We start from the raw sequence: 25,741 nt of genomic DNA, 5'->3' as shown, positions 1-25,741 counted from the left end.
ATTGTTTTATCAAATGATGCGCTGTTTAACGTTTGTAAAACTCATCGAAGATACTAAACCTCCGAAATTGGCGGTTTCAAAATGATGTTATCTTGACCTTAAATTACTGTTTTTAAACATTTGACCTATACATACAATTGGTCATACAACAAAAATCAAATGCTCATCAAAATCGATCAGAACCTGCTAGAGTCGAATGGAAATCATCATTTTTCATAAATTTCTCTCTACATTCGGAAAGTGTTATCCTCGTTATTAATCATATTACGTTTTCGTCTCAATTCGACGCATTCCCAAAATAAAAACCTGTTTTAATCCATCTAGTGGTGCAATTGTGCTTGTCTCATTTGTCCAGACTACGATTCCATGGCTGGTTATGTTCAATACAATGGTGGGAATGAATATTACATGTTCAGTACGATTTGCACATACATACAATGGATCGACAGCCACGATCTTGAGATACTATGTGATACTGAAACATCGCTTGAAACCAGCGGCGGATCATGGAGAAAGATCCGAGAGGTCCAGGTGCAGCCGAAAATGACGATTTTTAGAGTGATTGCATAACCTTTCTATATGAGAAAGGCAAAAATGTACCAAAGCCCAAAGAAGTCAATTTTTGTCAAACATCTCAATGTTTCATGCATTTTAAAGTCATTTGGCATCAAAAATACAAATTTGATGTTGAAAATTTTTCATTTCAGTTTATATGAGAATTTGCTGTGTGATTGCACTCTTCAACTCGTAACTCCGGAACCGGAAGTCCAATCAATAAAAAATTCAATAACAGCCGATGGGAAGGTTGTACCTTTCATTTGAGACTAACTTTGTGTAAATCGATCCTGCCATCTCTGAGAAACTGAGGTCACATTTTTTTCCACATACACACATACATACACACACAGACATTTTCCGATCTCGACAAACTCAGTCGATTGGCATATGACACTCGGTCCTCCGGGTCGGGATTAGATTGACGAATTTTAGAGTGAATGAGAAAGACAAAAACATTTTTGGCAAATGTTGAAAGTTATGCATTTTTTTGGTGAGCAGTTCTATGTTTCATAGACATTAAATCAATTTTAACTTCGCTTCCTATTAAATAAAGACCCTTATTACAGTACATCTCTACAAAAACGAGCTCAATTTGAAAAGAAATCTGAGGATTATGATTGATTACAGAACTCTGGAATTTTCTATTGGAATGTTTTCAGGCAGGAATTTGATATTGATGCAATTAGACAACTGTGAAATCAAGACCAATAGATCAGTTACATATCAGGACCCCATTCCGACAATTTATCAAAAGTCCTAATGATGTTAACAACAACAGGTTATCAATCCACGGATCAGATAATTGTTATTGTAATATTGAATTGAATCAGTCTGCATCAATAAATTTTCAACTTCAATCCAATATTTTTTTTGGGTGTTGTGGGGGGGGGGGGTGTTGTACGGTGTTAAACCCCAAAACCTTCTCTTGGCTACGCCGTTGCTTGGAGTTATTTTTTTCGCTTTTCATTTTCCGATATGTTTCAGATCGATCCGATGGTTGTAAGTTAGAAAAATTGCAGTGAGAAGGTTCGCACAAATGAACATTTTTGTACTGATAAGGTATCAAGTTCCTTCCAGACAACTTGGAAGTGTTCGGTGATTATTTGTAGCGGTTGTAGATAGTAAAATGAAATACAAAAGTCGTTTTATCGAAATAATGTTTAGCTTATTTCAATGGATTATTACTATATTGAACAATAAATAGGCGACAAAGAGTAATCAACAAACAACAAGCCATAACTTTTAAAGTATTCAAAATAGATATTTAAAGTCTTTAGTAAAGTTATTCGCAAAAGTAAGAGCTACAAATTTGCTGAAGACATCATTTCGATATAATCACTTCCAAGAAAATTTGTGAAAATATCTCACTCATAGGGTGATTAATCACCAAAAGCACAATTCCAGAAGAAAGGCCATATTACCTCCATTAAATTCTCCGAAGATACTATTGACCTAAAATAAGCCGTTTTGGCGTTAATAATAGATTATATGTTTTTGGTCATATTTCTGGCTATGGGAAATGATAAAAATCTTTCGTCCGCATTTAATGTTAAATATCTCTTTTGATAATAGTCCGATTTCTACAATCTATAGCTTGTTCGAAAGGTATTCGTTAAAGCTGTCCAAAAACATATAAATTGTTAATCTATATTGTCAATTTCTGCAGATAATTTCAAAAAACTGCAAAAAACGCCATTTTTACGCATTCAAACATTCATATCTTGGAAACTAAACATCAGAATCAAAAACAAATTAATAGCGTTCATACTGTTTTTTAGTTCTTTCATTTAAAATTGGTTTGGATAAGATCGGTTCAGCCATTGCTGAGAAACACGAATGAGAATTTGTCCGTTACATACACACACACACAGACATTGTCCCAAATCGTCGAGCTAAGTCGATTGGTATATAAGACTCGGCCCTCCGGGCCTCGGAAAAAATCTTGAAAGTTTGAGCGAATTCTATACACTTCTTTTATAAGAAATGTAAAAATTAAGTCTTTAACATGGAGACTTTTTTGAACCACGCGCAAATGTTTAGAATGATTTTGACTGTTCATTAGGCTGTCCCAAAAAATCGTTGTTCGAAAAGTCATGGTGCTCAACCTTATAATGAAAGATAAGCATATTTTAAGCACTTTTGTAGAACAAATCTAGTTTCCAAAAAATCATCTAGAGGTTCCGCAAATGTGAATTATGAAAAAAGGTCATTTTTGAGCAAAATTGTCGTATATAAGTGGTTTTTGCAACTTTTTCAAAGCCCAATTATTTAAAAAAAAAATTTTATTTTCTTGTGAACCTTAGAGAATAAATCTCATTTAAAAGATTTTTACAAAAAGTCCTTATATTAATTATATAACCTCTTAATCATGGCGAAAAGATATGTTTTCGTTAATTTGGAAGAAAATCACACAAAGCCAATGTCAATGTCAATAATTTTTTTCAATAAACCAAAGGCATGTTTTGGAAAGTACTATTCATTGCAAAAATTTTCGTGAACAAATGTTGTGAAAATTCGGTCGAGGGGCTGAGATATAGCATTTTTAGTAAATGCTTTCAAACCATGAAGCTTTGCTACATTTTTTCAATTGTTCAATATCTTAACCGTAACTTGACCAGTGTTGGCATATTGGGTGTCAAATAAAAAGGATTTTTCTCAATCTTACAAAGCATTTTCATATGTGGAATCTACCATCTTATTCTAAGGTAGTTATTGCGAGATTTATGGGATTGTGCATGATCAACAACTTTTTCGAATAAGAAGTGAATACACCAATGATGCTATAACCTATGTAACATTCACGATTAATTAGATTTATTTATTAATGTGAATGTATGCTAAGTCTTGTAATAAAACAGTCAAATTGAAATCATTTCATATGTTATCGAATAAATATGGCATGATTCAAGTTTTAGAAGTTACTTTGACTCTGCGTATTTTGGGTGATAGTCAGTAATAATTCGTTTCTATCAGTGTCATTTTTAGAGCCATCTCGAAGAATTCTCCACATAAAGCTACTGTTCTTTCAGTACGATCATTACTGTCATTTAAGTTCGAACGGGAAAATACCGGAAAACGAAAATAGCAGTTTATTTCCTCACCGATTTTCGCCAAGAAAATTAGCTGATATAGTATTAGTACTACTGATTGAATTTAGTGAAGATTTAGCAAACGCAGTAAAGAAAATTGAATTAATTTTAACCATTGTACAATCAATTTTATCATGGATGTCTGATTGGGCTAAACATTTTCAACCCAGGATACCAGATTATGTTATCCAAACTTTACTCTAATATTTTGATACAACTTGTCTTTAACACAGATCAATCAGCACGGACTACCAAGAATCGTTTTAGGCATGTCAAAGTTTGCTCGGAAATCTTAAGCATGCTCGGAAAATATTTCAGTAATTATCGATCTGTATGATTATTAGCTTCTTGTGAAGAATTCAACAAAGATGGCTCAAAGAATGGTATTGATACAAACGAGTTATTACTAACTATCGCCAAAAACAGAAATGCCAAAATAAATCTTCTAAAGCTTCATGCCGTATGTATTCGATAACATATCAAATAGTTTCATAAATCTCGCAATAACTACCTTAGAATAAGATGGTAGATTCCACATATGAAAATGTTTTGTAAGATTCAGAGAAATCCTTTTTATTTTACACCCAATATGCCTACACTGCCAGCGCTAATCTATTCCGACAATAAGTTAGTGTCGGTTTCTGATGAGGCGAAGCCGAAACGCAACACTTATATACGACAATTTTGCTCAAAAATGACCATTTTTAATAAATCGCATTTGCGAAACCTCTAGATGATTTTTTAGAAACTTGATTTGTTCTACAAAAGAGCTTAAAAAATGCTTATCTTTCATTATAGGGTTGAGTACAGAGATGCCAGATACTTTTTTCAAATGTCTGCAATAATAATTTTAAAAGTCTGAGAAGTACTAAAAATGCCTCAAGTAGATAAAGCTGTAATTTGAAACTAGTGTAACCAAAGACCTTAATTTTCAAAAATCTGTAAATATCTGCAACCAAACTAAAAAAAACTGTAAATATCTGCAACCAAATTAAAAAATCTGCAAATATCTGGGCCATCGAAAAAAATCTACAGCTAAAATTAAAAGTCTGCGAATTTGCAGACATGTCTGCAAATCTGGCATCTCTGGTTGAGCACCATGACTTTTCGAACATCGATTTATTTTGGGACAGCCTACTGTTCATATAATCATGTCCCTTTAAAGTGTTTGGTTGTGTTGGGCACATAACGTTCAATTTCTTCAGATTTTGTATGATAGAAAGAAGGTCAAAAACATTTCCCATTTTTATCCATCAAGGTTACTGATAGGTAATCAACTATTTCAAACTCCAGTTGATAAATTAATTTTCATTTCGTTTTCAAAAAAATCTCCCTTATCTAAATGTCGCAAGATCATCTTCAAATGCGAACCCGATGTGATTTGAAATTATGAGTTCAAGTTTCAGAACTAATCCCTCCGTGAATCTAATCATGCAAGTTTTACCTTTAATTTATAAATTCGAACATTTATGAGATTACTTCGTCAGTTTCAAGATAATATATTTCCGAAATATTCCGAAAGGCATTATTATGCTCAAAAGGAAAGCTTTCCAAAATGTTAATCAGAAAACACTCCTGAAAATCAATTGTCATAAAATTTAATTTCATTTGCTTGCCATCAGGTGAAATTATTCTCCTGACTAGTATTTTGGCACATTCCTTGTTTTGACGTGAGTCTTTGTTTTTTATGAACGTGTCCAATGAAAAACAGACAGAAAAAGAATGACCGGAACGGTTAGAATGAAGAAAAGGCGAAAATTCACCATTTTATTGGAAGAAATGATATGTCCTCAAGCAGGAATCGAACCTGCGATCTCCCAGTCTCTGGTTGGGTGCGTTAACCACTCCTGAAGGTAAATTGGGAGGAATTGGAGGCTGCGGCGGTGATCACAATACTATTAAGAATATATGATGACATCATCACAGTTCCTTGATGGCGCACAGTGTCACCTGCTCATACAAAGTTGTGACAAAATTATAAAAATTGGTCTGTGTGGCTAAAACTTGGGGTTTTAACTAATTTTGGGTCGCTGAATCCATTTCTGCTATCAGTTTTGATATTCCATATTTCATTTTTTCAACTACTTTTAGTTAAACCCATTTGAATACGTTGGTCGTTAAAGGGTTAATATAAACATTAATCATAGTAGCCAATCTCATCGGATTGCAGAAATAGTTGACAAAACTAGTAAAAATCACTATTTTTTCAGTAATATGATGTAGTTTAGGCAAATAATTTATAAGTAGATTTATGAGCTACAGGGCGTCTCCATATGGGTATTTTCAAAAATATAAATATACCAACTTCGGCGCAAAAATGCGCAAGATGAGCCATATACATCTTGAAACTACACTAAATTTTGAGTCAGATTCATGATAAGTGACCCATGGGAAACCGTCTCAAAAATTGGAAGACGTATAAAAATAAATTACTGATATGATATGAAACTTTTTAATTAGATTTTTTAATGCAGAACAAAAGTAAATATGCACAAAAATCTCCCATCTATAGTTTAGCATATTCATTCTTCTTTTCAATGAACTTAAAATTGCTCCAATCAGCTCTGTAGTTCTTGAGATATCGCCATTTGAAACTCTAAGGTACTAAAAATTCTAATTAATTTAATTGAATTGAACTTCAAACTGGGAGAAAAATAAAATAAATATTTACAAAAGAATCACAAGACATTGATTTTTGGGGTTTTATCACTCATCGTGCCACTGTGTGACGGAATGGTTAACGCACCCAACTAGAGACTGGGAGATTCCTGCTTGAGGACATATCCTTTCTCGGTGTTTCCAATACAAAGGTGAATTTTCACCGTTTCTTCATTCTCACCGTTCCGGTCATTCTTTCTGTGTCTGTTTTCAAGTAGTATTTTTGGTTTACGGCTACGCCATCCTCCTTCACGGCGTTACGAATCGAATAAAGTGGGGTTCCTCGCGGATAAACTACCCGTTGTTTAAGGGGTTATATACAAAGTTGCGGCAAAAAATTTTATTAGAAAAAGCGAAAGACAGATCGTTGGTAGCACTATCGAAAATAGAAAAAAACAAGTTGAATTAAAAAAATTTTCAAGGTTGATGGAGTTATGGTCGATCCCCCGAAAAGTGTTTTTGGCAGAGAGTTACAGTGAGCGCTCTCCAAGCCGAACCACTCAACTGAAATTCAAAAACTAAAAAGATTATTGAAGGAAAATGTATTGTGGTGTACTTGAACGGATCGATTTCCCAATAAAATTTGTTTTCTTGTGAATAAAACATGTTGACCAAAAAATTGAGTTCCGTTGTGTTCAAAATTTTAAACAAAAATTTATTGCAAAGAATCGATTTTTTTTTTTGATGAAAAAGAAACCGTTTAAGTACACAAGAATGTAAATACAAACAGTTTTAAATAAAGTTTAGGTAAATCGGATGAATAGTTCTTGAGATATCACGTTCACCGCAACGGTACTTTTCAAAATACTTCATCCCGAGATAATTGCGTTTAAAGTTTTGTGTTACCTTCATTCGTGGAACAACCGGCGCGCTGCAAACGGCTGTAATTTAAAATCTAGTGCTCCGATCCGTATGAAATTTCGCCAGATATTTTCCAAAGTATGTAGTTTTAGAATATTCAATAAATTTTTTTTTGATTTTTTGAGTTCCAACTTTGTATATGACCCACGGTGTATTTATTAGAACAATTTTATGCAAAAAAATTCAGCATCTCTGAAACTTCGGAATATGAAAGAATGGGCTTTCCCCTTTCATTTGAAACTAAGATCAAAATAATCCGTCGGGGGGTCCAGAGCAACTTTTTTTTTTGAAGTTTTTTTCGTAACAATATAAGTCTTACTACTGGAGATAGTTCATATTTCTGTCCCTAGATGGTGCTTTATACATTCGAACAACACTAAAAGTGAGAATTTGATAGAAAATTTAATTGTCTACAAGTTTTTTGACCACTAAAAATTGATCTGAAATCATCCGGAAAAGTTGTTTAAGATTTTAACAAAGTTATATCTAAGATAGTTTCACACGAGGCCTAGTGGTTTGGAAATATGTTTTCTCGCACTTATTATATTACCAAAAAACAAATAATTGGGTTTAGTGGCATAAAAATATTAGACGGGATTCATTATGTTGACAATTCTAATTGAACTTCTGAAAATTAGGATGTTTGACAGAGTCAGAAAACTATTTGTGCTTTTGGTTTGTAATCTTTCCCGATAGGTTCGAAGGGACTACCATTCATCGGAAGGTATTGCTTGGTTACAAGGGTTTGCTTACATTTATGTTTTGTTACACGGGTGTTTTAGAAAGGACCATACATCGTATAATTTAGGTTGTGATCGCTTAAGTCAGCTGTTATAATTCCGTTCAAGACGAAATGTTGGGACACACCGTTTCTAGTTTAACGCAAACCATAGCAGTAACTGTCCAAATTAGTGGCTAGTGTGAAATGATTTATTCAAATTTTCTCCGCAAAGCATATTGTGGCAGTTGGATTTTACGGCCATTTCCTATCAATTATGCGAGATATCGTTACTAAATTGATCCTAGATTATGCGATATGTATTACTTTTGAAAACAAAATATGATTTGAGAACAACAATAACCTTATATACATAGAAGTCCTAGAATATATCCCAAAAAAATATCTTGATCCAAAAACTCAAAGTTTTTTGTTCACTGTTTGTCACATTGAGTTAATTTTGAAAACGGATAATAAGCGTTTTGAACCAAGTGTTGCAATGAAATCCGCGAAATATTGCAATGGTGCGTTAAATGTTTCATTGAGTTTGTTCAAATATAAAGGTTGAAGTTCAGAACAAGTCAATTTTATACGAAGATGCTAACAGAGTAGGAGATTCATGTAAGAATAGTTATCAGTCATCCCTGAAAACAATCGAAAAAATGAAGAAGATGGCATACATAATTGAAAAGGCTGTTTCTGCGGGAGGAATCACTTACCATCATAGAAAAGAATATTAATATCATACTAGTTTGGTCAACACTTATCTAAAACTTCTCATCCCAAAAATATGAATGGTGCCCTGTATCAGGGAATTATAATTTTCAGCTAAAAGATGACTTTCCAAGCTCTCCAAGCAAATTCCGCTGAATTCACTATTGAACTAAACACAACTATTTGGCAAATAAAAAAAGTGCTTGTGAATTAACAAACCACTAGGTCTTCTGTGAAACTAACTTAGACTTAGAATTCGTTAAAATATTAAACTACTTTTCGGGATAATTTCAAATCGGTTTTTAGTTGGTAACAAAGTTGTAGACAATTAAATAATCTATCAGATTTTCACTTTTAGTGTTGTTCGAATGTCTAAAACACCATCTAGGGGCAGAAATATGAACTAGTTCCATTGTAAAATCTATGTTTTCAAGAAAAAAAAAACTTCAAAAAAAAAGTTGCTCTAGACCCCCCGACGGATTATTTTGATTTTGGTTTCAAATGAAAGGGGAAAGCCATAACCTGAAGTTTCAGAGATGCTGAATTTTTTTGCATAAAGTTGTTAAAAAAAGACACCGTGGACCCCTTAAAGTTCACGCTGATCGTGGACGACTCAGAAATTTGCTCTGAGGTGATTGTCCGATCTTGTATATTTCCAAAAAAATATCTGTTGGAAACGTCAATAATTTTTTGCGATTTTTGTGTTACGATGAATTTATTGTGGCCACTTTTTCTTGAAGCACCAATAAAGCAATCATCTACATACCTATTCATTCATGCAAAATTTATCGATTATATACAATAATTGGCACTCTTAGAAGTAACCAAGCAAAAAATACCCTCAAAAAACCCCCTTGCTTATAGCTTTTACATCAAAGTAGTAACGGGTATTACGTTGTTCACCTGTACCTATCGAGATGAAAATCTTGGGGTGTCCCATAAAATATCATCAGTACACGTTATTGATTAAACTTGAACCATACCCTCGGGGACCAAACCGCATGCAAGCCTAAACTCTGATCTACCGATCCTCAAGTAAAAACAATTCCAATTCATCACGATCAACAATGATCGGTAGGGAATACCTTGTGATATATAGCTTCCACCTTGCACCTGGCGTGTTTAGATACATCAAACGAAACCACAGTGATAGATTGAGTAAATATATTTAGCTTGACGGACAGACAAGATGCCCAATAACGAGATTTGCTTTGTAAGTTGTGTGCTGCTAATAATTAGGCTAACTAGAAAATAGGCGAAAAGTAGTCGCTGAAATCTAAATATGTACAATGTTTAAATCTTGCGAGCAACATAATAAGTATGAGATATGCACTCTATGAGATTGACACGGATTGTTTTAATTGTAAGTAACACATGTTAAAGAAGTTTTGTCTAACAAACAGAGGGTTTCTCAGACTACTTCACACAACCCAAAGACGCATCTTTACCTACTCATGAAACTAAACAAGTTAGAATTGTCAGAGTTTTGAACGCCAGTAAACCAAGGACTGCATTTTAATTTTATTGCTAACTTGAATAATAAATCGTATTTATGAAGTAAAATGCAGTGCTTAATTAGACACTACCACAATTAATCGAATTGAGGCTCTCACCTCGATATAATAGAAGAGCAAATCAATCGTCCTATCATACAACATCCCTGAACGATTGTCACCACCCTCTCCACAGACGATTAAATTCCGATTTCCACAGGTTGTCGGGGCTGTCACCGTTCGTGGGCGACAACGACATGGCCACGATGAACAACGTCCTGCAGGGTCAGTACTCGTTCAAGTACAGTTCCTTCGATGCCGTTTCCGAGGACGCCAAAGACTTTGTCCGCAAGCTGCTGGTGCGCGACGGGTCCAAGCGGCTTACGGCCAAACAAGCCCTCAAGCACAGGTGGCTCACGGCAACGGCTCAAAACACGACCGAATTGTCCATAACAAAAACAAAATTGAAACGTTATGTTATTAAGAAGCGGTGGATCAAAGCGGTCAACACGATCATTGCCTTGCGGCGGATGGGAGCCAGGATCGATTTCGATCTGATATAGGTACATACATTGCGTAGGTAGCGACGGGTTCGCCGGCACGACGAAGACGGGTAACGGTTAAGAGGGAAGCAAGAAAACGCTTGACGAGAATTAAAAATCGAGCTTTTAGGTAGTGTTTATCGTGTTCGTAATTAAGAGTACACTTCTCAATTATGTATATATAATACCGTATGCGTGATATTGGTTACACCCTTGCACAGTGATTCGGAATGTAAATTTAGCAAGAATTTTACGTTTTGCTGAAACTAAATAATTTAGCCTTCTAATATGTTTAGGACAGTTGTTGTATTTTGTAAGGCCGTTCTTTCAGTTTAAAAAGAAACTGGGTGGTTCAAATTTTATCAAGATCTAAAATTGAACTATTTAACGGTTTGAGATAGACAAATTTGCTGAAGACATGCAGTTCGATATTTCATACTTCCAATTCCACGAAAAATCCAAATGTAAATTTTAGGGTGTTCCTTGAAAAACAGTTTTATCAATATAAATTTTGTAGCGTGAAGTAAATTTTTTGGACAACTTGTAGATTGTTTTAGGGCGCATGATTTGTTTCTACATACCAACTAATGAACTATTTTATTTATTTATTTAAAGGTTTTAATCTCGAAGGTCATTCGCATTGCGAGAATGAAATGTGGTAATTGACATCGCATTATATACATTTATAAATGATTGTGTTGTTGAATATGTGTGTTTGCTGTTGTGTTTTTCCCGGAGAAACGGAAAGAAGATCAAAAAGCCCCGCCTTCTTAACAAAGGACAGTAGAACTCTCCTCTCGGACAGGGTCGTTGGCGAGGATCTCACTGATGGAGTGCGGTAGATTATAGTGCTGCCGGAGGTCGCCGAAGTTCGGACAGTCCATTAACATATGTTCCACCGTGGTTCGAATTCCGCATGTAACACATCTTGGTAGAGGGAGACGCGATACGGTGTGGACATGGGATACTTTCGTACGACCAACTCTAAGCAGCGATAGTACTCGCTGTTCTCTTCTATCGATCCGGTCTATCCGGCGATCGAGCGAACCTTTGATGCACTTGAGGTGTCCGGTATTACTGCGCCAATGACACACGAACGTTTCAGCTATCTTTGACTTCAACTTACCTAAAATATCTGCCACCGGGTCAAGTCTGGGGAGATGTCGGCGGGCGTGTTTCTCTCTGGCCGCCAAGCGCTCAACGCTTACATTGTCGACGATACTACAGTGACCGGGGATCCAGCAAATTGTTGTAAGTGGGTCATACTCGGCCTCGATAGCCTGGATGAAGGAGTGGCGGGGATTCCACAACTTAAGGGCGGAGATGACTGTCAGAGAATCCGACAGTAAAACGAAGGGTGTATCTTCCGATTTATGAATCATGGCGAGTGCGATATCTGACGCCTCGACGGAGAAATCCGAGCATGGCGCTGGGAGGTGGAAGGAGAGCGTCGCTGTTGTGCTATCTTATGACAAACGCCATTTCGGGGTAAACTGAGTTAGATATGCCACATTACTCGTCTAACGAATGTCTACAAGATGGCGTTTCCAGAATTTTGAAATTTCGCTTGGTTACTGAAATATAGCTAGAAAAGTGATAGGAAATTGTGAGTTTTTTGCTTCAAATCATTAAATCTTGGGATTGGCTTAAGATATAATGAAGTTTTAGTTTCTTTTATGTGTAAAAAGGTCGTAGGAACACAATGGCATAATAATTTTCAAAAGAAAAATACATGTATTAAGAGAAAAACGCAGTTTTGGCTTTAAACTGGAAATATTGCGTATTTGGCAACACTGTACCCAAAAATAACTATCTGTTCTAGATTCCCTGACTCATTTCCTTCAAAATGCATCTAACCGATTGTTTATAGACCAAATTTAACCAAAGGTATGAATAAAAGTTCATAATTGGTGATATTTTTCTATGGAAAATTTTTCGTGTGCTTTTATGACGCGTCATACAATTTTTTTCATCAATACACACCTATGACACGTGCGAGTGCGACTTTTGTTTACATTTTTAGTGACAACTCGCAACATAGTCAACCGATCTTCGTAATATTTGAGAGATTTATACAGAATAGGTAGAAGCATCAATTGTCTTCTCTGAATTGTTTCTACCATTTATTAGTTCCAAGATATTCAATCTCAAACTTTAAAAATCGTTTTTCTCGAAATGTGCAAAATGGCGTGGTTCCGATGGTGAGTGCAGCCGCCTAACAAAGGTGGAGAATCCCCTTCCATGAAGGTTGCCTCGGCTGGCGTACTGGGTAGAAGCAGCTCGAATTGTACCGTGGGCTGTAGTGGGCTTAAAATGTTGATAAACCCTTCCATATTGCAGGGCGTCAGATCTACACCGTAGAATATCTTGCTGTGGACTAGCACCTGTCTACTGTTCAATGCAGTGCGACGACTGCAGCGCTTGTGCCGGAAACTGATTGTTCTAATAAGTCGCAACCGGCTGCGGCAGTCGGCTTTGATCCGTCAGAAGTGTGGTGCGAAAATGAACCGACGGTTATCCCCAGAATCTTCGGTTCCTTACGGTAAAGAACGACAGCCCCGTCCAGCAGGAACGGCCTCCCTGTTACAATGCGGTGTATGTTGCAGCAGTGTGTAATCACGCTTTTAGCCGGTGCCGCCCATCGGCTCACTGCCCATACGGCGGCTAAAAGTTTACGACGAGTTCGTCCGATGGTCCTTCCTATAGCGACCAGCACGATGCCATCGGCATCGACGACAGGCTGACGAACAAAAAATCCATGGCCACCAAGAACATACTAGTGGCGAGAAACGATCCCTGGGGACCCCTTTGTCCTCCGGCAAGGTGTCGGATTGGGCACCCCCGAAGCGACCCATGTGTCCGATGATCCCCCGGTTGGCCAGCTGTTGCAGTACACCGTGACGCCACATGGTATTATGTGCCTTCGCAACGATGAGTATTGCGATCGGTTACGGATTGGCTGATACGCCGAAGCTGTCCAAGTAGGCACTGGTTCCTGCCTCCAGTAGGTCCATCAACCATCTGTTCACTCCATCGTCTTAGTAAAGCAGGGGAGTAAACAGATTGGGCGGAAATCATCAGACGTTGACATCGATTTGGGATTGGGATTACGTGGGATTACTTGGGTTTCCTTCCATCTCTCACTTGGCTAACGGCGGAGAATGTTGTAGTAGAGGGTAACCTACGTCATCCAATCCGGTAGATTGCCGTGTACCGTGAAGCTGGGAGGGCGATGCCTGCAGACAGAGAAGCAAAGTGCATGTCTAGCTCGTCACCGATGGTCGTGGGATCGATCGTCGTGCACCCTTTAACGGCAATGGCTTAGCCACTGTCCTGCCGCTTTCCGCTTAGAGCGTTAGCTCTCCACTAGAGCTCTGAAGTCAAAGAGTCTGGGGATATACCATCCAAAAATCTGCTACAGCTGGTGTTTTTGCCTCTTCTGTTGCTTTCCTGGTCTCGCTTCTAGCTTTTCTGAAGTCATCAGCTTTGGTGGCTTTGGTGTGGGTCTTCCGCAGAAGTCTTCTTCAGTGCCCGCAGCGCAGTTCAATGTACCCTGATAACTCTCTCGACCTCTGGGCCCCACCAGTACACTGCCTGTCGGAAAGGATTACCAGTTGTCCTGGGAATGCAGGGTACAGCAGCTCTATTGCAAATTTTGGGTAGTTCGTCAGGGGTGTTTGACTCGTCCCATTTTATAAGGTTGAGAACGACAGCGTCGTTGTTTTCGAATACTCCGACGATATCGTTTCCTGTCCAATTGTACAGACGCCATGCCGCACAGAGGAGTAACTGGGGCCGAATCCTGGCCAAAACTATTTTTGCGGCTATTGCTGTTATTATGCCTTAATATGAACTAAAAATAGAAAATAACTAGTTTTTGGGACAATTTGGCATCTATCCACCTACCAGTGCAGAGGTCATTTTTCTAGATCCTTCCGAATACTAGTATTTTCGAGGTGATCTTTGTGAATACATTTGTTTTTTCCGATACATGAACAGTTGGTCAGTGGAACAGGGAGAAGAAAAGGGATACCTGTGCACATATTCATAGATATACATTTTGCCAAACATAGTATTTGGCCCTACAGCATTTTGGCGTACCTAAAATTAGTGGAAATACCAATATTTTCAAGTCGCTTGGAATTTGTGGATCGGAAAAGATCGGAAGAGATATAATGTTTTTCGGATAGCCGGAATCTTGTTTCGTAATGTTGTTTCAGCAACTTTTTTGTCGTTGAAAATTAGGAATAAAATGCTGGTCCAATACACAAAAACACTACTATTTTCGGTTATTTTTAAGCTGAGGTTTTTTAATACAAACATCATTATCAGAAAGCGATTTTGCTGGATATATAATAAAAAATGATTAAAAACTCATTAAAATATCACCATTTTGCATCCATGCAAAAATTATTTAGCAATTTTTGGCACACTCTTTATTTTGTCACAATATGCAGTATGCTCTTAGGTATCTTAAAAAAATATAACTAAACAAAAAATTTGGAAAAAAAAATTTTTTTTTGGTTATTGGCTAAGAATTTGTTATAGTTACTCCTCTGTGTGCCGTATGGTGTCCATTTACATGGGGAACCACTTGGTCGATGATCCGGTGAAGTTTGCAACCCATATTCCGAGTCGGTCAGGTGGACCCGAATCAAACTCACCATCCGGTAGATATTATCCCCGTTGGCGGCGTCCCATGAACACTGGCATCCAAACCATGATGGCGGAGTCGTCTTATCCCGAATGTAGCTCCAGACGGATGAGCTGAGTCTTAGCAATGGTCTTCTGCAGGTCTCCAAGGCATCCTCGAAGGCCATTTGTGTTCCAATGCTCCCGTATTGACAGAGATCAATTTGCCACTGCTGTTGGGTATGGGACAGTTTGCTGAGTACTTGTGGGCTGTAAACCTTTCTAGCAGTGGTACCTATGGGCGAAAATTTGCAGACGGATGGATTTTGATCGGGCTTGAGTGTACAGGTACTGACACCCGGACCTCCCACACCAGCAACCGTCGGGGGAGTATAGCTGTAAGTCGGAACATCCACTGGTTTCCTGGATGGTCTAAAAATTACCGGGTGCCAACAGCAACCGGGCTGAGGTCTCATCGTGCTTGTTGCTGTTGGTGAGTAAACGTTTCCCGGCTAAAAGTTCTTTGCGGTGGTCCATCGGGTGCGGGGATATCGGGAGACCTCAACCGGTTCTCGTTGCAGTGGTGTTGTTTGCTTGCTTTTCCTAATTCCGGTCTCACAGGGAGATCGCCGCTCTGTGGCCCAGCAAGATGCGGCGGGCTTGAGGCGGTCGTGGTTCCGTCGTTTAGAATTGCTGTGTGGGTGGATTTTCTGGATTCCTGTCTGGTTGGTCTATAGTGGGTGGTGAATGGATAAGATGAATGCTAATGGGGATGTTAATGGTGCTTCCCTATAGGAGCTCCAATGGTCCTGTTTCAACACGCGGTGCATCAAACTTCTCCAGTCAGGCTCGACACAGGCAGGCTTTGTTTCATGTTTCTGTTGAGTTTGTCCATTTTATTGGCATCCCAAGTTGCTGTAGTCGTTGTAGAGCTAGTCGGACACTATGTAGAACACTCGGGGCATGGAGTTTTGTGGTGTTTCGCTGTTCGAGATGTTCAAATGTCCGAGTGATTAAGGGAAGGTTGTTGCGGATATTCGCTCGGGTTGTTCGTTGTGTTTTTGGTGGTGATGGCTTTGTGTTGTTTCTAATACCGCTTCTGGATTTATCCCCGTTACCTGCTCGGCTAAGGTTTCTTTACTACTTTCTTATGTCACGAAGTCCGGGGTCCCACTGTTGTTTCGCGGTTATTAGGTCACATTCGGTCGATATCGTGGTGGTCGTGTTTGGTTTGCTGGTGTTTCCTTGCTCTGCTTTTGCTGTAATGTTAGCTCCGCTTGTTTCGTTTGCTGCCTTGTAGAGATCTTGTTCGCCGATTCTGAGCTGGCGAAGAGCCTCGCGGAGCTTAATAAGCCCCGCCTTCAGCCTAGCGATAGTGGAATCTTTTTCGTCGTCTTTCGGTTTCGTGCGTTTCGGTTTGTTCGGCGTAACTAGGTCCACTACTCATAACATATCAACGATATAAGCGACCGAAAATAAAAGTCACAAGGATAGAACATACTTCGCAAAACACGTTTCAACCATATTAGAGTATAAAAATCGCAAAAAAACTTCAAGCATAAAAATCGGACAGAAATCCTACAGTATAAGAATCACTTAAAAAGTTCTCACCCGTAAAATTCGGCAAGAATGAACCTCCAGTATAAAAATCGGCTAATAATAATTAAATCACTCGTAGGAGCATCCGTATATCTTGATGTTTAAGATTAAAAGTCAGCTATCAAATTCTACTTTGTAGGAATCGGATATATTTTTTTATTGAAGGTTTTCTATTCTCTTACAAATAAAAATGACAAATAAGCTCTACATGTCTTCATGTCTTCAACAAACTTTTTCTTCATGTCTTCAACAAACTCTTTTAAAATTAGTCGTTCTACAACGAAAGTAGTATGGATCTATCTAGAATGATAAAAAAACTGATCTTGGTACAATTTTAACCACCCTAGCTGTTGTTTCATAAAAAGCAGAGGATTACAAACTACGGCAATTTTTCCAAAGGCATAATAAGAGAAAGGTTCTGCTAAATTTGCATTCTGCACTGCTGTGCATTGGGCAGTGCAAATATAAAAAAATCTAGAAAATTTCTCTTTCCACTTACCACGATTGAAATATCCCTTTGTGACATTTGCGCGCGTGACAAATTACTTATACGCAGCAAAGGCGAAATCGAAGTCGCCATGATACATCTCAAACTAAGAAAAACGTTTTCTTATTGGTATGAGTTATAGCTTAATATGTAAGCAATTATGTAAAAAGGCAAGGTGTTGTATGAATAGGTAGTAAAAGATCCTTATTTGTATAATGATGCAAAAAATATCAAACATACGGTACATATGTTCGATTTGTTAACATAGTACGTGACGCACAACATACTTTCAACAGCTGTCGATAAATGGTGAGAAAATAAATTGTTTACTACATACCTTGTATACTTAATAGTTTACGATATTTAGAACACAGCGGTCTTTTTAAACTATTGATTCCTGCTTTTATTCAAAGTACAAATCAACACCCTTGATTATCGTTCAAATCAGTGGGAAAGTACGTTTGGAAAAAATGGCTATGGATTTTTGCCGATATTGTCGCTGGTTGTTTTAGGGGGAGGTTCTTATTCAAAATTTTCAAATATTTTTTTTTCTTTGCATTTTTTGAAAGGTGTAAGTGTCTACTATATTGTGTAAAATGGGGTTTTCGATCCGTTCCAAAAAGTTTCTACAGCCCATAGTTCAAAGCGGCGTCCTGGCTGTCGTGGGACGCTCTCAAATCAAGACGCGCGCCCCAGGTAGAATCCTTTTCATGGCATTATGCATGCAATCAGAATGCTTCTCATTGCACTGGATATTTGTATAGGTCTCGAGAACCTATTTCACAGCTTGATCTTGTAACAGGAGGAGGGGTTGACGACGTACTCAAACGAATACAACCTTCACTTAAGCACCAGGCAAGCACTAGTCTTGCCGTGAAGGAGCGAGGTTTGTTCTTTATAAGTGATCCCGGCTGGGAGATCTCAAGGTGAGTTTTTTTACGACTACTAACAACCACGACCGAAACATCTGTGTAACTACGAAACCAAAAGAATGATCATGTAAAAACTTTCGTTACAACCTGTAGTATGGATTGGTTACCACTATGGGATTCCCTCTCAAGAGCCTATTCTAACGTTCCAATACCGATATCACGAAAAAACCGACTCTATGGAACTACGAACAATATAATTGCAACTTATCGTCTAAGGTTAGTAAATGTACATTTTCGAAATATACGCTACTTGCTCAAAATTCCATGCGCATTCTCATCCATCAGCTCATCCCTCGGCAGTTGATATGCACCGGTGCAACTGCTCCCTACATCAGCATGCAATTAAAATGTTCGACTCTGCTCTCATGTCCAAGCTAGACTAGTGATTTCCTCTCGTGGAACTTCCAATTGAGCGACCGGAAATAAAAATCGCAAGGATAGAACATGCTTCGCAAAACCCGTTCCAAACATATTTAAATATAAAAATCGAAAATAAACTTCAAGCATAAAAATCAGACAGAAATTCTTCAGCATAAGAATTGCTTAAAAAGTTTTCATCCAAGGCAAGGATGAACCATCAGTATAAAAATCGTTTTAAAATAAATAAATCGCTCGTAGGAGCATCCGTATATATTGATGTTCAAAAAAGTCAGCTAAAAAAAGCTACTTTGTAAGAATCGGATATATTTCTATCCGGTTCTTTTACTGAAGGTTTTTTATCCGACTTTTACAAAGAAATGTCCCAATCCGATTTTTATGCTTGAAGTTTATATCCGGTTTTTGTATTCTAATATATTGGAAACGGGTTTTACGAAGCATATTCTGTCCTTGCGACTTTTATTTTCGGTCGCTCAATTTATCCTGTACACCAACAAAGTGTAGTGAAATCGCTCTGTCTGGTGTAGCATCTAGTGCTCATGGGAGACTTTCGAGGGGCTTCTAGTACGATCGACCCCGTTGCTCGTGCCCTAAGGTGACACCTTCGATCGAAGGAGAAACTATCAAATCTAGTGGATGTTTAGAAATCGGCGAAAAAAGAAAAATTTTGATCAAAACTGTTAAAATTACATTTTAGTCCGCCAAATTGGAATAGCCATTTTTATTTTTTTTATTAACTCAAATTCGTGTTTGTAAATAACAAAACCTTTTTTTTCCATTTTGGCTGATATACCATTTATTTTTATTGGGAGTCCGCCATGTTGAATCGGCTATTTAGAATTGCAAAAAAAACGGACTTCAAATTCGTAATCAGCGATGTTCAAAACCCATAATTCCATGTAATTGTTACAAAATATTGCCATTTCACAACGAATAATTCATCGAAAGCTTTCTCAAAACTTTAAACGCGTTTAACTCAAAACTTGATTTTTCAAAACAGCGTACAATCTCATTCGAAAACAGTTCAATTAAAAGACTTCATATTTTGAACTTTCGAAAACAAATTTCATTGGAGGAATGACCTATAAAATCTGCTACTTCTTTGCATTCACTATTTTTAATGAAGCCTTAAAGTGGCTAAAAGTCGATCTCAAAGTTTGAGATTGCACTAATACGTCAAATTTGAAGTTTTTTACCCGTTCATATGTCATCCGACCAATAAATTTAGTTTACTATAGAGTCTTATTATTAGTTTTGTGTTGTAGATCGACCCTGAGGCAGCAGGCTGTAAGCACGCCAGAACGGAACCACGGGTACCATCTTGTTTTTTTCGTCATGAAAAAATATGTAAATAAAGACGAAACTTTTTTGAATCCTAAAACTGTTTCCTTTTATGTTTTTTCATTGGCCAACTACAGAAGTCTAAATTTTGCTTACATTTTGCTCATTTGAATGAGAACCCCCTTAATTGAAATAACTTATTGTTTGTATGTTACTAAAAAGTCAACAAAATCGATACAGTGCAACAAACCGTTTTTGTTATAGAACAACATTAAAGTATTTTCATCAGCTGAAAGTTTTAGCAATTTAATATACTGAAACTTCATCAATTTGAATTTAATCTATTTGACACTTTGCTGAAAATTCAGAAATTCAAATTGTCAAATTGACAGCGCGAGTACAGAATTCACAGATATCCAGCCTGAAGTACTGTGAAATTGATGATTGCGCTGTAAATTTGACAATCTCAATTGCTGATTTTCGGCAAAAAGAATCTGTGAAATGGATTCAATACAAATTGCTGAAATTTCGTATTCTTAGATTACTAAAACTTTCAGCTGATGAAAATTCAGCAAATTTTTGCTGACTTTCGGCGAAGAAAATTTGGTATGGTACGTACGCAAGGGTTCAAACCCCCTCCCCCTCCCATTAGGGGTTTTGATTTACTTTTAAAAATTTATTAACTTCCTGTTCAGGAAAACAATATACTGCAAACCGTTTTGACACATAAATGAGTTCGGTCACTCTAGAAACAAGTCAATGAAGAAACCAATGACGAAACTTTGCGAGGGTGGCTGGAAAGGTATGTATGTCAAGTTGGACAGCTTCTCTGAAGGATCGGTTCACGTTTCGACAAGCTTCGATATTAGCAACAGTAGGGGAGAGTGGGTACGCTTGATCCCACTTTTGTTTTTTCTTATAACTTTTCAATGAAATAAAAATTTTAATTGCAAAATTTGCCATCAATTCGAATTGTAAGAGCTATGAATAATGTGTAAATCAGAATACTATGTTCTGGCAGTAATATGATCAGTTTTGAAAATCATGCCAAAACGAGGTTTTTGTAAAAACGTGTGGTAACTTGATCCCCCGCCTACTAGGGCTATAGAAACAAAGCACACTATGACCTATAGACACGAAAGTTAAGCTAATCACCTATCCTGACAAATTAATTAAAAAGACTACCTTTTTAGATGCACGACAAACTTTAACCACAGTAGAAAGTCAAGACAACCTTCAATAACTTATACCATGATTTTTCACGAAAAAAAAACATTTTAGATCAGTGCCAGGCACTTTATAAAAATGATGTTTTTCTATTTCTATACATTTCGAAAGTGTTTGAGAGAACTAATGATAAGGAGTGTTACAGGGATCAAAGAAACCTGTTGTATAAGGTGAACAAAATTTAATTTTTTTTGTACGTGTTGTCAAAATTTTTTATTCAAAAACCGTGTTTTCTCGATAAAAGTCCTTAGAAAGTAATCGTACATGAAAATATTCATAAATAATTAGTTCGACGATCTAATACAACCGTTCAAAAAATGTAAAAAGACCTTCAAGATAGATTTAAACAAATATTTTCTAAAATATTACACAACTTTTCCAAAACAAATTTAATACATCAGATTTGTTTTTTAAACATCATAAACTAGCAAATATTTCATTTTCTTTTTATATTGTGATAACTTTATGCGTATAGATTATGAGATATGACCAGACATCAAATATCCTCAAAGATCAAGTGTCCTCACTCTCCCCTAGTGAGTAGACAGCAGATATCGGTCAGCGGGCTAGCAACGGCAACTTAGGAGGAAAAACGCGAAGTTGGAGAAAATCGGGTCAGCGGGCTAGCAATGGCAGCTAAGGAGGAAAAACACGAAGTTGGAGAAAATCGGGATATCGTTGTCTAGAGAAATTTTACCGCCGATGATTATTCCGTTGGATCGGCAGCGAAATGGACCGCGAAAATGGGCATCGTTATAGGGTGAAATACCGCCGCCGAGAAGTTCTCAGCACCAGCTAGCAGATAAATAGGAACGACTAGCACCAAGAAGGATCAGAAGCCCTGCGAAGGTGGCTGTAAACAGTTGTCCTTATGGTCGACACCTCCGGATCGGTTCATGTCTCAACAGGTGACGATATTTGCAGCAGACCTGGGCAGGTCAGATGTATAGCGAAGATTGGACAGCAAGTAAGGAAAAGTAGCTATGGATAAAAATTAATCGTCATGTTTTTATCCATAGCTACAAAACAAAATAAGTAAGAACACAAATCAGTACTTAACGGCCGCCCCGGATGAATGAGGATTGCGAGAAACAAGAGGTTAAGGTTTAGTCGGTTGGCTTAACAACTACTATAAACCAATCCGAATCCATCACGAGCCAGCAGGCAGCGCACAGTGGTCGGAAATACCAAAAACGTGAAATTAATTCACTAGAGGCCAAACCGTCGAATATATTCACAGGGTGTCTTTGGAGGAATTGTTCGTATGAATCTTCCCCACAATCTCATAAAAATTAAATTGAGGCATGGCCTACTATGTTTGAACTAGAAAAAAAAACTTTTTATGCTGACGAGGTAGAAAGTTGGTGTCTTCGACAAAGTTTTAGAAATGCTCATAATGTAGAATTTTACTGAACAACTTGAACTTGTAGGACTTAAGGTTATCGATTTATAAAGCGTTTTCTAAGGCAATTCCCTTAAATTTAGTTTTTTTTTTAATACAGACTCGATTTTATCAGCACCCGATCTCATCAGCCTCCGATTTTATCTACCCCCGATTTTATCAGCTTTTTGACCCGATTTTATCAGCTTCATATGAAAATTGATAGTTGGTAATTTGATGGGCTCTAGTAGTTCTTGGGCATATATTTCTTATCTTAGAGATCCGAAAAATGCAAAAATGAAAATATTTTTTTTTAATTTTGCGCTATCAGACTCCCTTAAGGGGAACTTAAAGTAAATAATCAGAAAAGGTTGCAAGGCTATATCTAAGGAACAAAGAAGAATATTTGAAAAGCTTCGCTTTATTAAAGACAGAAAAATATATGTCCCGATTTTATCAATGTCCCTGTTTTATCAGCTTAAAATTCGCATAAAAACGGGTCTTTACTGTATTACTTTTTTCACTGTGCCTTTAGTGCAAACGATGTTTCAGACAAATGTTGGGATATTAAAACTACATAATATTGTTGAAGACTGCATGTAAAAATTTAATTATTGTTGAAGACTGCATATAAAAATATTTGTTTAAGACTGCATGTAAAAAATTTACCTGAAAGAGTTATTGAAGAATTTAAAAAAATTTTACACCAACTGCAACTGCGTATAAGAGAGAAAGGTGAAAAACCAAAATGGACGAGCGGGCACTATTTTCAATGTCCAGACTACGTATAATTAAGGTAAGAAGGTTTGGTGCGTGACACTCTAGAACCCTATGAATAGGGTAAGCTCATTTTGTACTGTTTTTTTACTGTTTCCATATAAAAATCAACGCAATATATTTTTTTCGGTTTTTTCGTAAATTTTTGTAATTAATGGTAAAAAATGTTAAAATCTTCAATAACTTGTAAACGAATGAGTGTTTTTTTTACAGTTTTCAACAATATTGTGTGGTTTTAATACTTCCACATTTATTTGGAACATAGCACGAAAAGTCACAGTGGAAAAAGTGATACTAAAAAAACTAAATTTAAAAGCATTGCTGTAGAAAACGCTTAATTAATCGATAACTTTAAGTCCTACAAGTTCAAGTTGTTCAATAAAATTCTTCATTACGAGCATTTCTAAAACTTTGTTGAAGACACCAACTTTCTACCTCATCAGTATAAAAAGTTAGTTTTTTTAGTTTGATCGTAGTAAGCCATGCCTAATTTTAATTTTTATAAGGTTGTGGGGAATATTCTCTCGAACAATTCGTTTAAAGATACCCTGTGAATATGATGGTTTGATCTCTAGTAAATTAAGTTCACGTTTTTGGGGCTTCCGACCACTATGCAGCGGTGTCTTTTGATGACTCCTTCTCGATAACAAACATTTACCCAATTTGTTGTGCTGAGTCGTTCGGTTCACAAGACTAGGTTCAGGCCTCTGAAAAAATCTTCAAATTTTGAAGGTTTCTGTGCGCTTCTTTTAAAGTAAACGTTAAAAAATCAGGCTGCGTCATAATATCCAAAAGCGGGTGTGCGTCAGAAGTTCCCGGACTTAGTATCACCAATTTATTTTCGGATCTTATGACGCACTCCTTGTGCGTCACAATGATAAAATCGAATCAAAAAATTAATATAATCGGAGGCTGATAATAACGGGTCGTCAATGTATTCGTAAATTCGTTCATGATACCCAATATAATCGTCACGACTTATCATTCGTGCTCGTGAGATAGTTCACAAAATCATCATATATTAGGTATTCATTTTTAATTCCTAGTACATGATTTACGATCTATTTTGCATGCGTGTGATATTTAGAAGATATCTCTAATCATTTTCAACATGGTAATGAAATTTTCACGTGAGCTATCACAAAATTTGGAGTCCAGCTGCTAGCCATTACTAGGTATGAGCAGTAGATATAAGAAAAATATTGGGAGCTTGAACATCGTTTTTCATTTGATAAGGTTCAGTATGATGTCTGAACAGAAAACGAAAACTCCGCTGAGCACTACAAATCGTGCTCGCGATATAATTCACGGATCAAGATATCACGGATCAGTCACATTGGTATGATCCAGCTCATATTGTCACGTTACTCCGAGTAATAAATACTGATAGCAACAAACAGAATCTCAAATTTGATTGTTTGCTGTGTTATATTACTCAAATTTGAAAGAGTATTTTTATGCATTATGACAATTCATAAACATATATGTCTCACATATATGAACTAAAACCAAAAAGCAAGACATTTTCTCACCATTTATCTGAAAATAAATAGAACAGTGTGTAAATAAACCGAACTAATTCACCAGACCATAATAATACATAACACGAGACGCATTGTTTTATTTTATATCTTCCAATTCATCACACAACTGTTGAACTCCATTTAAATCACGTTTTCAGGTGATTTTAACGGCTAAGGAAAGACATCTGAATACGTTTCTAGTTACGAAACTTGTAAAGTATAATTGGTCGGTGTTAGGTCAGACCGGACTAAGTGACAGTGATTTCGAGAAAAACGCGTTTAAAGTTTGAATCGCAGCATCCTTTACATTACAATTGGAAAATATTTTTTTTCCATAATTCTTGTTTATTGTATCATATATCAACTCTGGTAAAAGTGGAATGTAGATGAAGAAATTCTTTATCCAGTGCTATCATTAACTCATTTTTTGATGTTTTGCGACTTGGTCCGGTCTGACTTAACACCGACCAATTGAGACAGAAAAAATTATGCCGCATTTGCACCGTAAGTCAACTTGCAATTAATGTATTCGACAGATGTTTACCAATGGATCACATAAGCAACTGTACTATCAATCTTAATTAGTGCCAAAACACTAGCATACCGATAGCGTTTGGGGTGCGACAAAGCTGCTGTCTACACGTATGCTACCCCTTTCTTACACAAGGTACAAGACACATCACAGATATTTGCACATATTGTAGTACGTGCTCAAGATCGTATTGAACTTGAAAGCAACGACCTACCACAAAGTATTGCATCATCCTCCATTCAGTTAAGCGTTCAAGCAGATTATATGTAAATGATTTATGGATAATAAAAAAGTGCAAAATATCAATATTGGTTGACATCACTTCGAATGATGATAGCCGCTATAACTACAAATAAAAT

At 36.9% G+C, this 25,741-nt stretch overlaps 1 protein-coding gene across 1 annotated transcript in view; it reads left to right on the top strand.

The window, feature by feature from the left end:
• The window catches only part of LOC131693100 (myosin light chain kinase, smooth muscle-like), an 89,559-nt gene extending 63,871 nt beyond the window's left edge, over nucleotides 1-25,688 (top strand). Inside the window, exon 6 of the mRNA XM_058980646.1 lies at nucleotides 10,312-25,688. Within this exon, the coding sequence (XP_058836629.1) occupies nucleotides 10,312-10,654 (343 nt within the window). The 3' untranslated portion in view covers nucleotides 10,655-25,688. The remainder of the gene's footprint in view (nucleotides 1-10,311) is intronic.
• The last annotated feature ends 53 nt before the right edge of the window (nucleotides 25,689-25,741 follow it).

This window comes from Topomyia yanbarensis, chromosome 3 (genome assembly GCF_030247195.1).
Source record: "Topomyia yanbarensis strain Yona2022 chromosome 3, ASM3024719v1, whole genome shotgun sequence".
NCBI lineage: Eukaryota > Metazoa > Arthropoda > Insecta > Diptera > Culicidae > Topomyia > Topomyia yanbarensis.
Note: the sequence above shows the minus strand (reverse complement) of the source record. Positions and strands in the feature narration are given on the sequence as shown.